Here is a 19,224-nt window from a genome sequence, read left to right on the forward strand (position 1 = left end):
AGAAAACTGTGAAGTGACACGATAGAAGTATATAAATTTATAAGAACTATAGATGGGGTAGATAGCCAATGCCTGTTTCCCATGGTATGGATGTTTTAAACTTAAGGTCATGGGTTTAAGGACCATCTTTAAAGAAGATTAATTTTTCACAGAGTAGCTAGAAGCTGGAATGAGTTGCAGGTGGTGGAGCGAACATCAACAACATACGAGGTACCTGGACGGGACATAGAGGATACGTAGACAAATAGGATAGGTATACAGGCATAATGGTAAGCTTAGACATGGTGGGCCAAAGGGCACGCTTCTATGCTTACAATTCAGATGTGTTTATCGAAAAATAGTGAAACGTCTCATTTGGGTTAACAACCAACATTCTCAAGGATGTGCTGAGGGCAGCCCACATGTGTCACCATATGCCAACATAACATATTCAGCAAAACAAAACAGAACACAACAAGCAAAAATAAAACAAATTCCTTTCCTCTCTCCCACAGAGCACAGAAATGGGCCTCTTGGCTCATCATGTCATGTAGAATTTAAGGAAAAAAATATGATGAAATGGAACAAATTGGCTTCATAACTTGTATTTAAAATCAGGAAGGTAATCTTGAAATAATTCTTTCAAGTACTTACCCCGAGTAAATCATCATCCACAAGCAGCAATCCCTCAAACCCACTGGTGTGATCCAGGACCACTGTGTCTGGGCCAAGACGCCCATCTACATTTTGATCTGAAATATAGAACCAACAATCCAACTGTCAGCAATTCAGTAAACTGACACTAATTACAAAAATATGAAATATAAAGATGGGTAGAGCACAGATATCTGAAAATGAATTAGCATTGCTATCTGATAAGCAGTTTGAGTGCAGGGTAGGACAAATTCTCAGGGATGGGTCCAGTCTGGAGGGATTCTGGTCATGCACATACAGTAGGGACCATAAAGTCTGACCCTGAAAATATTTAAAATTATACTCAAGATAAGCAACAACTAAAAAAGGGCAATGACTTAATTCTTAGCATTCCCAAATAACCTCACTGCCTGATGTACCAGACACAGAGATTATTTACATACCTAATTACAGTCAATAAGATTCCTCATTCTAACTAAGGCAGAGAAGGGCAGGATTGTGCTGACTGAATGATTTAGAAATATCTGTATGTCCCTGGCATCAGTCACTGGCCATAAAATGTTGCTTGATACCTTTTAGTTGGCTGTGTATACAGGCTTCACAGTACAACGCATAGTAACTTTAATCATTAAGTACAATACCATGTGAGATCTGTGAATCACTGCTGCTAGGGAATGGAGGACCACGGGACATTAGAAGGCTTCACTAAATCCATGTCATAATTCTGGCTCATCAACATGTCTCATCTCATGAGTTTGTCTTCCAAGTTGGCACTCCATCTTTTTAAGCCTGGTTGCTCAAGAATAGATAACTTCGAGAAACTAGATCAAAGGTACCATGAGATAGGAGCAGAATTAGGCCATCGGCCCATTGTGTGTGCTCCACCATTCTGTAAGCTAAACTGAAGAAGCTTTCCATGCCGATTACACTGCCTCCAGTAACAGCTGCTCACACCCTGCCCAACAAACCAGTTATTAAGAATAGGAAGTTTGTGCTCATTTAGCTTTTAATGTACTAACCCAATCCTGGCACACATTTAAAAGACTGTTTCAAATCAAGATTAACCAACCTTTCTACCCTGAAACTGACTCTCCTGAACAGGTGACCACTTATTTTTAAAATATAAAAACAGTCTAGTTTTGGCTGAGATACATGGGAAATAAAAAACCAGACAACTATCAAAATGGTTACTGAGATTTTATTGTCAGTAGATAACCTTCAAGGGAAAAAAAGGGAAAGCGTAATGAAAAATGAATAGGGCTAAAGGAGATCCTTTTCCACAAGAGGTAAGCACTATTGACAAAGTCATGATGTTTATAATGTTTATCCATCTTTAACCAACCTTACTAATGCACTTCAAATAATCATTAATACTGAACCACCTTGCTGTCGACCCAGGGTCACACTGAGCCAAACTCTGTTCAGGACTGCAGATTTCCTAGCTTGAAGGACATTACTGAAACAGATGGACTTTCACCACATTTACTTTTATCACCACTACTGATAGTGGCAATGCATTCCAGATTTATTTAATGAGTTGAATTTAATTTCACAGTTGTCATTTCGGGGGTTAAATTTTATAGAGATCATTCATTCAGGAATCTATCCTACAGCAGAGCTGTTGTCTTCTTAGAATTGCTGAGGAAAAGAAGATAAAGTTTACGAAGAGTATTAGAAACAAAAAGGGGAGGGTCATCCTCATGCAGCTATATTATAGAACTCCCAGTAGTCAGTGGGAACCTGACAAGCAGATGTGCTCAGAAATTGCTCAGTTGTAAGAATAATAGGATTGTATTAGTCGGAGATTTTGATTTCCCCAGCATTGACTGGACTGCCCAGAGTGTCAAAGGCCTGGATGAGGTGGAATACGTAAAATGTGTTCAGTAGTTTTCTAAGTCAACATACACAGGACCCTACTCAGAAGAGTTTAGGGAAGGAGGCAGGACAGGTAACTGATATGGCAGTTAATTGGCTCAGAGCTAGGAAACAGAGGGTGGTGGTGGAGGTTTGTTTCTTGGAATGGAGGCTGGCGACTAGTGATGTGCCGTAGGGGTCGGCGTGGGACCCCTGTTATTTGTTATTTATATTAATGATTTGGATTCAAATGTACAAGGCTTGATCAGTAACTTTTCAGATGACATGAAATTAGGTGTCCTGGATAGTTAATATTATTGTAGTTTACAGAGGGATATTGAGCAGGTCAGGAAAGTAGCCCAAGGAGTGATGCATTTTGGAAAGTCAAACCACATACCATGAATAGTAGGGCACTAGGGAGTGTAAAGGACCAGAGACATGTGCATAGTTCGTCAAAAGCGACATCATAGGTTGACATAGATTGACAAAGGCACTTAGCACATTGGCCTCCATCAGTCAGGGCTCAGAGTTGGGATATTATGCTACAGTCTATGAGTCTTTGGTAAAGCTGCACTTGGAATACTGTTATCAGAAAGATTGACAAGATGCTGCCAGGACTAGAAGGCCTGATTATAAGGAGAATTTGGTAGGCTAGGTCTTTATTCCTGGGAACTTGGGAGAATGCAGCAACCTTATAGGAATATTTAAAATTATGAAAGGCATAGATAAGGTAGATGATAACAGTTTTTTCCCCAAGGGTAGGGGAGCTCCAAACTAGGGGAGCAGAGGTTCAGGGTGAGAGGTGAAAAGGTTTAAAAGAGACCTGAGGAGCAACGCTTTCATGAAGGGGGTGGAAAGTATGCTGCCGGAAGTGGTTGAGACAGGTACAATAATGTCATTGAAGAAGCACTTGGATAGGTACCTGGAAGGACAGGGCTTAAAGGGTTAAGGGCCAAACGCAGGAAACTGGGGCTAGCTGGATGCACACTGTAGTCAGCATGGACTCACAAAGAGAAAGATTGATTTAAGAACCAGTGCATGGAGTGCAGGCAACAAGTCACAAGTCAAGAGTACGTGTTGTATAACAGACTTAAGTCAGAGTTCAGAATTTGAGGTCAGGGAGGGGTACTTTACAAACTGAAGAAAGTGACGTATAGGGAAGTAGGAAATGGCAGAAACACACAAAAAATACTGACTATAACTCTGAGGGAACTGTTATATACAAACCCATTTGCTTCCATTAAGACCACATCCCTCTATGCTTTGCCTATTTAAACATCTATCTAAATGCCTCTGAAACATAGATTCCAGCACCTTCTATGGCAATGAGTTCCAGATATTAAAACAGAATTTTAAAAAGCTTACCACTCAGGTCCCCTCTAAGTCTTGTTTCTCACCTTAAAACTATGCTTTGTTGTGTTTTATACCCCTATTGCGGGAAAATGATTTTGATCACCCACCTTACCTATGTTTACTATAAACTGAATTATTTCTGTCAAATTACACCTCAGTCTTCTCCATTCCAGAGAGTACAAGCCCAGTCTATCTAATCTCTTGCCATAACCAAAGTCCTCCAATCCAGGAAACACTCCGGCAATTCTCCTCTGCATGGTCTCTTGCACAAACACATGCGTCTTTTAGTGTGGCAGCCACTAAGTACTCAGAACCCTCAGTTTCTGAAGCAGGCACGCCACGTCACTTCTTCACCTGTACTGTCACTTTTAGGAAGCTGTGGGCTTGAACTCCTAGTCGCCTCAATATGTCTTCGGCTGCTATCATTTCCTGTATATGTTCCAGACCAACTGAACTTCCTAAAGTGCATTAGTTACCTTGCACTTGTTAGGATTATATTCCATCTTTCCACCCAGCTTTCCAAATAGATAGATAGATAGGTAGATAGATATACTTTATTAATCCCGAGTGGAATTTGGTTTCGTTACAGCCGCACCAACCAAGAATAGAGCGTAAATATAGCAATACAAAAAACCCCAACAATCAAACAACAAAATGCAAACTATGCCAGATGGAAAATAAGTCCAGGACCACCCTATTGGCTCAGGGTGTCTGACCCTCCACAGGAGGAGCTGCACGTTCGATGGCCACAGGCAGGAACGACCTCCCGTGCCGCCAAGTGTTGTATCACGATGGAATGTGGCCGAAGTCCAACAGAAAAAATGTTCAATATCCAGTCTGCAACCACGTTCCTCGATCGTAATATACCCCGGACCATCCGTTGTCAGCCAGAACAGTAAGCACCCAATTCCTTTATGCTTACCACTCTCAGTGCACTTCTGGTCAGCCAGAACGGTATTACCCACCGAACTCCTCTTCTCCAAAAGTCTCTGTTGTCTCGACCCGGTCCTCTTTCCTCGGCTTTGTGATCCCCCTCTGTGTGTTTTCCTCTGGATTTCAGCAGGGGTGTCCACCGCTCCATTTGCTAAGCCGGCCGGTGTTTGCTGGTCCGTGGAATACACAATGCGACCTTGCTTCTGTCCCGCGTGTTGGGATGTAACCATTTCCAGCGCTAAAGAAAACCCAAGTAAAACTCTCTCTACCAGCATGTTAGAGAGGGTGCAGCTTCAATGTGTTACCGTGAGAAAAAAAATACAAAAATAACGTAAAGTAAAGTAAGAATAGATTGGAACAGCCGTACCAGGCTGCATGCACGACCGGCGCATGCGCACTTATATGATCTATATCCTGCTGTAACCTTAGACAACCTGCCTCACTACCTACAACACCACCTCCAAGTTTATCCACCAGTAATTGTTGGGTTACAATGGCAGTTTACAAGCATACATAAAACATTCAACTTCAGGGCTTAACTGATTGAGGTTGGGTTAGAGTAACAGTTGAAGATAATATTGTGAAATGCGTCATGGAGAAAATATGGGACTAAAAGCAGAGGACTGCAGAATGCTGACACTTACGAAGTATCTGATTTCACCTGAGACAACAGCAAATAATGGAAATAGAATCAGTAGCAGAACGTTGGGGGAGAAGCTGAAAACAATGGTTTTGGTCTCAGATTTGTGGTTGAAGAACAACACAACTCAGCCACACAGGAGATAGAAAAGCAGAGTGAAAATCCACTTGCAGTGAGTGCTAATGCTGGTTAAGAGAAGTATGGTTCAAGATGCACAGGATTATACAGCCCTGGTGAAAAACACTTCCAAATATCCTAGTATGCATGTAATGTCATCTGCTGTTTCTCCGATATATTTTTCCAGTAAATTTGCTCACTTTTTTATTACTTAATCCTAGAATTTGGGAGTTTTGAGCAAGGCAAATATCTTTTCAACTCATCAATTTCTACAACTCTGTCAGGTACAAAGGTCCAAGCTTTTGATCCAACAGCAATGAAGTTAACAAATATCCACATCAGAATCAGAATCAAGTTAATTACCAGTGATATATGTCGTGAAATCTGTTAATTTTCAGCAGCAGTACAGAGCAATAGTGTATTTAAAATATAATATTATACACCGTATATAAATTAAATAAGTTCAAAATAAGAGTAAAAATAGTGAGGTAGTGTTCGTGGGTTCATTGTCCGTACAAGTTATTCCTAAAACATTGAGTGGGTGTCTTCTTACTGCTGGACCTCCTCCCTGAGGGTAGGAATGAGAAGAGGGCATGTCCTGGGTGGTGTGAGTCCTTAATGATGGATACCACCTATTTGAGGCATCGCCTTTTGAAGATAACCTCATTGGTGCAGAGGCTTGTACCTATGATGGAGCTGGCTGAGTTTACACCCCTCTGCAGCTTTCTCCAATCCTGTGCAGTGGCTCCTCCATATCAGATGGTGATGCAACCAGTTCGAATACTCTCCATGGTATATCTGTAGAAATTTTCTAGCGTACTTGGTGACATACCAAATCTCCTCGTCCCTAATGAAACACAGCCACTAGTGTGCCCTCTTTGTAATTGCATCAATATATTGAGCCTAGGAGAGATCTTCAGAGAAGCTGACGCCCAGGAACTTGAAACTGCTCACTCTTTCCGCTGCAGTCCTCAATAAGGACTTGTATGTATTCCCTAGATTTCCAGTTCTTGAAGACTACAACCAATTCTTTGGTCTTACTGATGTTGAATGCAACGTTGTTGTTGCAACACTAATCAACCAACCGATCTATCTCACCCCTATACGCTTCCTCGTCACCATCTGAGATTTTGCTGACCACAGTTGTGTCATTGGCGAATACTACAGATCTGAAAGCAATACATCACTGGTCCCCATCCTCCTCTAAAGGGTAAAGGTCATATGTTTGCCAAAGAGGCCTCACCCTCTAATTACCATTCCCCATTCCCGTTTCCCTTTCTCATCTTACATCCTTACCTGCCATCATCTCCCTTCCCTTTCTTCCATGGTCTTCTACCCTCTCCTATGAGATCCCCCTTCTCTAGCCCTTTATCTCTTTCACCAATCAACTTCCAAGCTCTTTACTTCAGCCGTCCTCCTCTCACAGTTTCACCTATCACCTACCACCTTGTCCTTCTTTCTCCCCTCTCCCTACCTTTTTCCAGTCCTGATGTAGGGTCTTGGCCAAAAGGTCGACTGTTTACTCATTTCCTTAGATGTTACTTGGCCTGCTGAGTTTCTCCAGCAGTTTGTATGTGTTGTAAAGTTGAGATAAGCACTGGATAACAAAGATTTTGCTTCTTGAATACTTTTAGGTGTTTCTTACGGATTTTGGGCTGCAGATATGAAAATCACCGTGGAATTTCCCTATCACACACCATCTTTTCAAAATTGCCTACATGTTATTTCAATTCATAATTCAAGTTAATTAAAATGTTGCCCACAATGTAAGCTGAAAAGTTTCCTATCTTGCCCAGGCATTCCTGGGCATGCTAAGGGAGGGCAGATGCTGCATGGCAGGACAAGTTTTAGAAAGGTTATAAAAAGCATCACAAACACACCATTCTATGCATTGTGTTTACATGTACATTGGTTTGCGATCATGTTGATGCGCAAGCTCTACACGCATAGCACATTGTCTGCACTCATTATAATAAAGTAATTGTATCTTCAGGAGTACTTGTGATAACAAAATGTCTTGCCAAAGCCACAATACTTTTTATTATTTTTGTGTTGAGTATATGCTTAAATCTCTTCTTATTAAAAAGCCTATGAGCTCTACTTTGGGTGTAAAATTGGCGACCAAGACAAAGCCAGGGCTCCTCACATTTCTTGCGCAACTTGCGCTATCGATCTTAGAGCTTGGCTCAGAGATACTCTGAAGTCAATGCCATTCGCTGTCCCGATAATATGGCAAGAGCAGGATTATGTGACAGACTACTACTTCTGTCTGACCAGTGAGTCTGTTTTCTCTGCTAAAACTAAGAATCCATCAAATACCCCAATCTCCCTTCAGCCATGAGACCTGTGCTGCATGATGATCGTCTTTCAGTACCAAAACCACCAGTGACATGGAGTCTAAAGAAAGCAGACGAAGATGCCATGACGGACCTACCAGGAATCACCTGCTGTTTCATTTACAAATGGGGCAGCCATGCTAAGGAATCTCATTACATTAAAAAAGATTGGCCACTCCATAAACCATTGGTTCCAGAGCAGAAAAGTGTGGCACATCAGATACTTGAAGATTCAAAAATTCTTTTCCCTCCTCTTCATATAAAACTGGGGCTATAAAAAATTCTTGTGAACGTGATGAACAACAAAGGAGAAGAATTCTGATATTTGAGACAGATGTTTCCCAGAATAACTGATGTCAAAATTAAGGATGGCATTTTTGCTGGTCCACAAATAAAACAGGTCATCAATGACCAGCTTCTAACGGGATTGAAGAAAAATCGCATGGAAGGCATTCAAAGACGTTGTTGAAAATTTTCTTGGCAACTAGAGCACCAAACTACGTGCAGCTGGGTGATAACATGCTTCAAGCATACAAAACCATGAAGTGAAACATGTCATTAAAGATTCATTTTCTGTGTTCCCATTTAGACTTCTCCCCTGCAAATCTTGGCACTTCAGTGACGAGCATGATGAAAGGTTTCACAAGGACATTGCAGTCATGGAGAAATGGTACCAGGAATCCATCAATGCTGGCTGATTATTGTTGGACACTTAAGCAAGAAGCCTCAGACACCGAGTACAAACAAAAATCTTCAACAAAACATTTTTAGCTTAGTTGAACTATTGCAAAATGTCAACACTATTATGCAATTAAATGCATTATATTCAATAAAAGTAATTTTTTGGTTTCTCCAAATCCCTGCATGATACAAGTAGTCTGACATTATACTTGACTTCAGCTTCAAGTGGTCTATCATAACTACAAATGATTACCAGGCCGAGCAAACAATGGACAGCACTGACAGGAGAGGCCAGCCCCCAATCCAGCATGGACACTGTGCCACACCGACTCCAGCGTCTCCCCTCCTGGTTCGCTGCCACATGGATGCTAAGCCACACCACCTCCAGTGTCTCCCGATTCGCTGCCACATGGACACTGCGCCACACCACCTCCAGTGTCTCCCCTCCTGGTTCGCTGCCACATGGACACTGCGCCACACCGACTCCAGCATCTCCCCTCCTGATTCGCTGCCACAGAAAATCCCAGGCACAAGGCTAAAATCTAGACTATGAAGCTCTCCAACCATCGGTCTCGCCAATAAACCAGTGAACTGGACTTGCAGTATTTTACATTCCTAATGACCAACAAGGCCTTGCGATAGCAGGAGCAACATCCTAGACAATCACTCACTGTTAGACTGAACTCTGCTTTTACGCACAGACTCCAATGGCTTTCTGTATCAAACAGCAACACAGTCTACACCAAGTCCAGTTCCTCCGCCAATGAGCATCTAAAACTTTGACAAATATCTACGGATGTGTAGTAGAGAGTATATTGACTGGTTGCATCATGGCCTGGTATGGAAATACTAATGCCCTTAAACAGAAGAGCTTGCAAAATGTAGTGGATATGGCCCAATCCATCAGGGGTAAAGCCCTCCCAACCATTAAGCACGAGCACTGTGGCAGAAAAGCAACATCCATCAAGGAGCCCCACCATCCACGCCATGCTCTCTTCTTCCTGATGCCATCAGGAAGGCAGCACAGGATCCTCAGGACCTGTACCGCAAGGTTATTATCCCTCAACCATCAGGCTCTTGAACCAGAGGGGATAACTTCACTCACCCCATCACTTAACTGTCCCACAACCTATGGATTCACTTTCAAAGATTCTTCACCTCGTTCTCAATATTCAATGCTTATTTATTATTATTTCTTTTTTTCTTGTTGTATTTGGACAGTTTGTTGTCTTTTACACATTGGTTGGGCGGTCTTTCATTGATTCTGTTGTGTTTCTTGTATTTACTGTGAATGCCCACAAGAAAATGAATCTCAAGGTTGGATATGGTGACAATAAATTTACTTTGAATTTCGAAACTCCAACGATTTCCTTGTTTTCTATTGATGTTGCAGCTTTTGCAAAATGAAACTCATTTGCTTTTCCAATGTCTTTAAGGAAAGCACTCACCGCTGAACACAGTGGACATGCTCTGTTGGCACCAGAATGTGTGGCGACACCTGTGGGCTGCCCCAAGCACATCCGTAGTTGGGCTGTTTGTTAATGCAAACGGCGCATTTCACCATACGTTTCCATGAACACGTGATAAATAAATCTGAATTTGAAGCACTGGGGTAATTATCACATGGGTCAAAATGTACACAAACACTGGGGGATAACACAGTCAAATGCAGAACTGGTCATACTCACCAATGATGTGTTGATATTTTCTGGCAAAGGACTTGGGATTCACAGTTAGGACTGGGAGCTATAACTGATTTTCTATTTAATTTTAGAATTCTAATTTCTTTGCCAAGAAGACTTGGTTTAATTTTAGAAACCTGATCAAAAGTGTGCACCTCATCACAGACCAGCAGCAGTTTGGCAACCTGTGAGCTTGCAGGCAGACCTTCAACAGCTACCAAAGATCATTCAAGAGTGGAGCCAGCTCGCTGCACTTGAAGACTTCCTGCACTGTACAGGTCCTCACCAACCAGCTGGCAGCTGCCTCCAAAGGAAAACTCAAACACCAGACCACGCTAGAAGACACACTGCACTCTAAGGGCAGGAAAACAGAATGCTCAGACCACTCATTGCTCATAGAAAGACTGGCACCATTATAGAAAGTGACCAAAGTAATGGTTAAGGGCAGATTTGAACAGATACGTTGTAGAAAATGAGAGAGGAGGAAATACTTGAGCAGGGATTTCTAGAGTTGGTAAAAAAAAAAACGTCACTGACACAGTACTTCATAGAACAGGCCAGAATGGAAGTGTAGAAATCTTTTAAAGGTAAGTGATAGAGTTGGACGTGAACTTCTAAACCTGTATTGTCATTGAATATCTTGAATTACCTGAAATTTCAAACTCACTCTCTTGATTGATTTATTCTGCAACATTCCTTTCTTATCTCATGGAATTGGTGCCAAACATTGTACTTTTAATTTAGTGATACAGCCCATCTGGCCCAGCAAAACCTGACAACCTCAATTTAACCCTAATCTAACCACGGGACAATTTAAAATGACCAGTTAATCTACCTGGTACATCTTTGGACTGTGGGAGGAAACCAGAAAACCTCAACATTCCATGGGGAGAATGTGCAAACTCCCGTTGTAATAGCGTCATGCTAAACACTACGCTACCTTGGTGCAACATGCTCTTGTGCTAAACATTCAGAGCCTAAAGAGGCAGGGAATTCCAATGATTTAAGCACTGAGTGGGGGAGTTGCTCTACTTAATCCAAAAAATGTTCCTCGCTCTTCTTGAGATCTTGTCTCCAGTCTAGGCTCTTAGCATTTACTGTCGGTCCTTTTCAAAATCAGATAGTTCAATAATATTGTCTCATTCTTTGAAACATCAGGTGAATGTAGTTCAATGTTCCTTTTAGAACATCAGTTAGGAATCAAACTAGTAAAGCCTCAGTGGATTCCCCACAGGTATAGTCTTCTTCAGGTCAAGGCTGAAACACAGCCAGTGCTCCAGACCTAGTCTCATCAATGTCCTTGAAGTTAGATTTTGTTCCTTCTATACTGCAATGCCCTTAGAGCATATTTTCCTAATTGTTTTCTGTTCCTGTATTTCATGAACCAGATTCTTTACACCAACATTCACTTGTTTCTCAATTACGATGTACTGACTACATCAAATATAAGCAAGTCAGGTCAGTCTGTAGAAGAGATGTATAGACTTGCTCAGAATTAATCTAAATGTCTGGAACCTGAGTACAGCCACAACGACAAAGTTACAGGATACAGAACCTGCAGGACTGCAGTGCATTACTTCAAGCATCACCCATGGAAGTCAAAGAACCTTCAGCATAAGGCTTGCACTATCAATACAAAAAATCAAGATACTGAGTGGCAAACCACCAGTCATAGGCCTCCATTCAGAATTGTAACCATCTACTATCAGTCTGTCTTCTCCCACGAAGCCAATGTTAAATCTAATTTACTTTCTCATTCTGAATGCCAAGTAACTGATCAATTACCAGGCAGTGTAATTGGACCATCCAGGCCTTTTTTTGATATATATACACACACATATGTATGTATATGTGTGTGTGTGTGTGTGTGTGTGTGTGTGTGTGTGTGTGTGTGTGTTTGTGTGTCCTGTCCCTTAGAATACCTGCCAATACAATAATTTACCCACTACTGACGTCAGTCTCACTGACCTGTAATTTCCTGTCTTATTCCTAAAGCCTTTCTTGAACAACAACAATAATTATTCTCCAATCCTCTAGACCTCACCCACAGCTAAGGATGTTTTGCTAGGGCTTCCACAAGGTCTGAGATAATACCTCGTCAGGCCATGGGGACTTATCTACCCTAATTTGCCTAAAGACAACAAGCACTTCCTCCTCTGTAATCTGCATATGGTCCATGATCTGAATACTTCTTGCCTCAGTTGTATAGACTTGGTGTATCCAACTCCCAACTAATTACATATGTAATAAAATCCATTTACGATCTCCCCCATCTCTTTCGGCTCCATGCATAGATGACCATGTTCATCTTCAGAAGGACCAATTTTGTTACTTGCTCTCCTTTTGCTCTTAATATATCTGTAGAAGCCCTTGAGATTCTCCTTCATCTTTTCTGCTAGAGCCACCTCATGTCTCTTTTTGCCCTCCTGATTTCCTTATTAACTGTCCTCTTATATTTCTTATGCTCAAGTACCTCATTTGTTCCTTGCTGCCGATACCTACTATACACCATTTTTTTTTTTAAAAGATCAGGGTCTCAATATCTCTCAAAAACCAAGGTTTCCTAACCTATTAGCCTTGTCTTTTATTCTGACAAGAACATACAAACTCTACAGGCAAAATTTCACTTTTGAGGGCCTCCCACCTGTTAAGCACTCGTTTGACAGAAAGCAACCCACCCCAATCCATACTTGCCATCACACATTCTTTCTCCAATTTAGAATATCAACCCAAGGACTAGATATATCCTCTTCCATAATTGAGTATATCCGCAAGACATACATGTATTTTGATAATAAATTTACTTTGAACTTTGAAACCAATGGCATTATGATCACTAGATGCAAGTGTTCCCCTACACAAACTTCTGTCACCTGTTCTTTCTTGTTCCCTAATAGGAGATCCAGTACACATTTTCTTTAGTTAAGAACTCCATATACAGTGCCTATAAAAAGTATTCACCTCCTTTGTAAGTTATTATGTTTTGTTGTTTTACAAGATTGAATCACAGTGCTTTTAATTTGGCTTTTTTTTTAAGATTGATCAACAGAAAAAGACCCTTTCATGTCAAAGTAAAAACAGATCTCTACAAAGTGATCAAAGTTACAAATTCCACCTAATGGTACAGGATATGGGTAACAGGGTGACCACTAAGAGAATGGCGTGTGGCCAAGTGGTTATGGCGTCGGTCTAGTGATCTGAAGGTCACTAGTTCGAGCCTCAGCTGAGGCAGATTGTTGTGTCCTTTGAGCAAGGCACTTAACCACACATTGGTCTGCGACGACACCGGTGCCAAGCCATATCGGTCCTAGTGCCCTTCCCTTGGACAACATCAGTGGCGTGGAGAGGGGAGACTTGCAGTATGGGCAACTGCCAGTCTTCCATACAACCTTGCCCAGGCCTGCACCCTGGAAACCTTCCAAGGCGCAAATCCATGATCTCACGAGACTAATGGATGCCTATTACTTATTAGGAGAAGGAAAGGTGATAGGCAGTCAGTACAGGATAACCCTGAGGTCGTGCCCCTCAATAACAAGTAAATCATTTTGGATGCAGTTGAGGCGGGACGGTGGCTGGTGATCAAGCAGAAGAAAGCCACAGCAGTCAGGTCCCTGGCACTGAGTCTGGCTCTGTGGCAATTGTGTGAATGGTCAGTGTTAGAGGGGAGAGCACAAGGCTTCGGCGAGGAGAGGCGGAGGCTAAGGGAGGTTTTCGTAGTTTCTTTCTTTCTTATTGTAAAATTGGAGGAATGGGAATGCCAGGCAGGACAGTGGAATGGTCTTCTTGCCTGACGTTGGAAGATGGGGAGATCTCCAGTGTCCCTGACAACTACACCTGCAGCAAGCTTCTTACAGACTACATTAGATAACTGGAGATGGAATTGGATGAACTCCAGACCATTTGGAAGGACAAAGAGTTGATTGATAGGAGATAACTCCAGTGCAGAACCCAGAATAAGGTGGGGGAGGGGAAGAAGTACAAGTTGGTAGATGATAGGTGAGACCAGGTGAACGGGAAGAAGGGGAATGAAGTAAGAAACTGGGAGTGGATAGGTGGGAGATGCTGCTGCTAGGACCAAAAAATTACAGCTCTAAGGAAAGATGGACAGGCCAATTTGTTTGAAACAATGAGGCTCAGGGGAAATTTAAGTATTAAAAACTGTGAAAGGCCTAGATGGAACAACGAGGACAGATTTTTTTTCTCATACCAGATGAGAAAACCATGGGAATTGGGGGTGGAAGAATACTCGAACTAATTTATGTAAGAATTAAAAAGGGAGATGAGGAAAGATATTTTCATCCAGAAGAGTTGTATGTCCTCAGTGTACAGATGGAAGTCAGCATGATACATTTAGGTTTTCCTAAAGGATAGATGAAAAATATGAGAGCTCCATGGACAGATGCTTGGGGGATCAGAGAAGTACAGAGCAGGAGCAGCAAAAAAACCTTTGCAGGAGATATTATAACCATAATGGATCAGGTAAGAATGGAAATGATGAAAGCAGCTGAACGATGGAGGAGAGGTCTTATTATACAATAGTACATTCAACTATGTCAAAGACTATAGACGAGAGGAGGACAGAATGAGACATCACCCCATACTATTCCAAGATAATAAATGGTATGAAATACAACAGCGTTCAGAAGAATAAACAACCTCTCCAGCACACAAGCCTATATCTGAATTTATCAACCTCACTCTCAAAAAACATGATGCCACCCCATTGACACAATTTTCCTACCCTTGTCTGCCTGAGTGTCCAGTCCTTCAGTCAGTAGTCGATCCAAATGTTCATTCAGATTCTGAAAGTTCAATGGCTTTCTGAAACAAATGTACAAAATAATGACAATAGAATAAAAACAACAAAATAATATTTCTTCTAGCATAAACTAAACTACAGAATAAATTTGTAACCTTAAAGCCTTTTAAGTAACTCAGTTTTTCTTAGACACATGGTTTGTACCAGATCCCAATAAGGGGGTGAAAAACAATATTTCCTATTGTTGCACTTCCCCTAATTACCCCATGAGAATAGTGCTGAGCAACCACCTTGAACCCCTTAAGCCCTTTCGGTGAAGATGCTCCCACAGTACTGTTGGGGAGGGGGTTCAAAGATCAAGACCCAGCAAAGAAGGAGGAATGACTGTGTTTCCAAGTCAGGAAGTTAGAGGGGAATCCATTGCTGGTGGTATTCTCATGTACTGGCAGTTCAAAAGTTCAATACTTCGAAAAGGAAGTTACAGGCTACTGATTGCAGTGATCTTTTTCCAGAAAAAGTGTGATTAAAAGTAGTTAGCAGTTTGCTGCCAGTAAGGTGTCGCTGTGTCTCTCCAGCACCATCTTAAACCAGGTCGAGGATGACTCTGTTCCACAACAGTTCTGTGGGTTCCAAGGTGAACATTGAGGCCAAAGTGGGAAAGATGGGTGGGAAATTTAGGAGGTAGTGTACTCCTTCCAATGCTTATGCTAAGCTTCTGTGTGCTCCAATATGATTTGAGATTCTCAATTTTATCCTGGATGCTTCTTCTCTGCTTCAAACGGTCATGAGCCAGAGATCATATGACTCAGTGGGAATCTCCAAGAACATCCTTGAAACATTTCCTCTGTCTGTCTGGAAGTTTTTTGCCATGTTGGCGCTTTGAATAAAGTGTCTGTTTCAGGAGTCTGGTGTCAGGCCCATAAAAGACGGGAACTGTCCAACAGAGACAAACCAAAGTAACGTGGGACTCACTGCTAGAGATGTCAGCCTGGGACAAGACACTGACATTGATTCACTGATTCTGCCTGTGGATTTTGAGGATTGTGCAGGGACAGTGTTGGTAATATCTTTCCACTGCTCAGGAAAGATATTACCAACACTAGCGACATATTAGATAGTAATTAGCTGGATTGGATTTGCCCCGTTTCCTGTGAACAGATACAATTCGGCAATATCCCACACTGCCCTGTAGATTCCAAAGTTCTATCAGCTTAGTGAGCGATGCGGCTGGCTCTGGAGTGCAGGTCTTAATTATTTCAGACAGTATATTTTCTTGCTGCATCGAACACTTTCAGCTTTTTCTTGATACCACCCGGAATGAGTTCAACTGGTTGTTACTGTGACGGTGGGGATTTGTGGAGAAAGTCACATCCCTCATTGAACCAGTGTAGACTTTTGGCTGAATTTTGACAACAGAGTCCGGTCCATGAGACTGCAAGTGTACCTTCCTCCAGCAGTCCTTCAGGATCGAGGAAGACTTGTTTGTACTCCAGTTTTCTAGGTTCCATATAATTGGCATCAGTGTCCCAGGGTAAAAAAAAAAGTGTCCCAGGGTAAAAAAAAAGTGTCCCAGGGTAAAAAAAAGTGTCCCAGGGTCAAAGAGAAGTTCATGGAGTTCAGCCTGGTTGTGAAGAAGTGAGTGTTGGAACACTATAAAGCAACAGACATAGTGAGGCAGTTTGAGCCATCACCTGATTAAAACAGGAAAGGAAAAACAAACATTTTCAAAATTTTGAGACACAGCTATACTGCACGAACAGAACTGAATTCAGACACTGATTCCCATAGATTTAATCATTCAATGCCTAATGCATCAGAAATAACAAATGCTACATAAAACGCAGAAAATAAATCCAAAACTGCATAGGCATGATAGCAACAATTCAATACACAGCAGCTCGGAAGTGCATGCTTAAACAACCAAGCAAACATAAGGAATGTGACAAAGAGGTAACCAGTCAGCTGGAAAAGAGAGGTAATGAAAAATTGCTCGAAGAGATCCAAATATTTTGTCTATTTCAACTCTACTTTGCAAAATATAATCTTTTAAAAAGACATTTAGCCAAGTAGTCCATGCTGTTGATTATTCTCTGGATACTTCCTCCCTTAATTTCTCTTAAGGGGCGTTCTTTTTTCCTCCATGTTTCTATACAACCTTTACTTACGCTGTTTGTTTCAATTGCTCCACATGTGTGAGAGTAGGAGGGAACTATATATTGTTCAAAGACAACAAAGCATTAAAATGTCACAACTAAAATGTATTTCACTACTGCAAACTGACTGAATCGTTAAAAATGATTAGAGCCATCAACAATGATGAATTAAACCTGGTGCAAAAGGATGCATGTTGCTGCCCTGACATCATCATTGTCCTCCAATAATTTTCTGTCCTGCATTGTGTGAGCACAAATCTTTTGGGGGAAAAATGCCCATCCGTCCTTTCTGCTTTGCTGCTCTTATTGGACAACCTCTAGTGCATTCCAGCTAACAACAGGCCTGGCTATTTTTCAGGAACTTGGAAACAATGTCCTAGAGGTCCTAAAAAGGATTTTGACCCAAAACATAGACGACTCTGTCTCAACAATACATGTTGCTCAATCTATTGAGTTCCTCCAACAGATGGCTTGTTGCTAATGCCCGTCTTTAGTTTCATTACCCTCAAGACCACCATATGCCTTCAAATCTGACCTTCCAGGACCCAACTACTGTTCCATCATTCTTCTGCTTTGTGTGCAACTTAAAAACATGGGAGAAAGGGAAGGAAGTGAAGGAGGAGCTGGTGGGTCATGCATAGAAGTAGGTGATTAGGAAAATGATGGGCAGATGGAATCAGGTAGCAGTGAGGGTTGAAGCTGGGAGACAACAGCTAGTAGGTGCTAGGTTAAAACATTGAGGGAGAGAAAGAATGGGAGTAGGCCATAACTACTCTCATCATTTCGTTGGCTATGTGGGAAAATCCTCATTCCAAACCAACATTGGCACTATCCCACAATATCAACTACTGCATTGGTGCAGCCTCCTTAATTCACACAGAACTCAATTTCATCACCTTCATTCAAACTTCCACTCAGCGCTCTAATTCACTTAGACCGTTTCTGATACTTTTTTCCCTTTTCTGTATCTCTTACTCCATCTCAGAAGACAAATGATTCACTAACATTTACTCTAAATCTCCCATCCTGTCAACTCTCTCTCTGTTTCTCCATCTCCACCATATCTAAACTCAAAATGAGGCCTTCTATTCCAGGGCAGCTAAAATGTCCTCCTTTTCAGGAAACATAGCTTTCCTCCTACTGTGGCTGATTGCGGATAATACCCAACCCGGAAGCTGCTTTTACCATAAGCTCCCTTCAGGAAAGCACTATAGTGCTTCCACCATGCAGTTAATCTGATCAGTCATTCATTTTAGCCCCTCCGCCACCACCCTGTATTATCCATATCACTACACTATAAACACTTCTAATCACATTTTATAATTTATTTTATTTATTTTTATTTACTGATACAACATGGAACAGGCCCTTCCAACACATTAAGTAACGCACTGTTTTAACCCTAGCCTGATCACAGGACAATTTACAGTGACCAATTTACTAGAGTTGTAGGAGGATGGGAATCAGAGTGCAAAAACAAATAGTGGAGTGGTTGTGGAGAAAGATGATTGTAAGGCTACACAGTAGGTCGGGAATCAAAATGTTGAGCATGATGGGATTAATATTCTGAGCTGTGTATATTTCAATGCAAGGAATATTATAGGAAAGGTGGATGAGCTTAGGGCATGGAAGAGTACGTGGAATTATGACTTTGTAGCCATTAGAGAGTCTTTGTTGCAGGAGGGGCAAGACTAGCAGCTCAATGCTCTAGTATACCATTGTTTTAGACATACTAGAGGGGGAGAGGATGACAGGGAAAATGTCATGACAGTGCTCAATCAGGACAGACTGGAGAGCTCGTCTATTGAGGCTTTATGGTTAGAACTGAGGAATAAGAAAGGTATGACCACATCAACAGGATTATACTATAGGCCTCCCAACAGTCCTTGGGATTTAGAGAAGCAAACTTAGAGAGAATCGCAGACTGTTGCAAGAAACATAAGCTTGTCATAGTAGGTGATTTTAACTTTCCACTTATTGATTGGAACTACAATAATGTAAAAAGGCTGATGGGAAAGAGTTTGTAAAATGTGTTCAGGAAAGTTTCATTAATCAGTACGTAGAAGTCCCAAATAGACAGAGT

At 41.6% G+C, this 19,224-nt stretch overlaps 1 protein-coding gene across 1 annotated transcript in view; it reads right to left on the bottom strand.

Annotated features, from left to right (window-relative positions):
* rnf123 (ring finger protein 123) overlaps positions 1 to 19,224 on the bottom strand; it is a 410,214-nt gene that overhangs the window by 370,684 nt on the left and 20,306 nt on the right. The window contains exons 3-4 of the mRNA XM_072280728.1: positions 14,971 to 15,050; positions 634 to 731 (exon numbers count right to left, since the gene is read on the bottom strand). Coding sequence (XP_072136829.1) covers positions 634 to 731; positions 14,971 to 15,050 — 178 coding nt within the window. The remainder of the gene's footprint in view (positions 1 to 633; positions 732 to 14,970; positions 15,051 to 19,224) is intronic.

Source organism: Mobula birostris, chromosome 16, assembly GCF_030028105.1.
Source record: "Mobula birostris isolate sMobBir1 chromosome 16, sMobBir1.hap1, whole genome shotgun sequence".
In the NCBI taxonomy this organism is placed as follows: Eukaryota; Metazoa; Chordata; class Chondrichthyes; order Myliobatiformes; family Myliobatidae; genus Mobula; species Mobula birostris.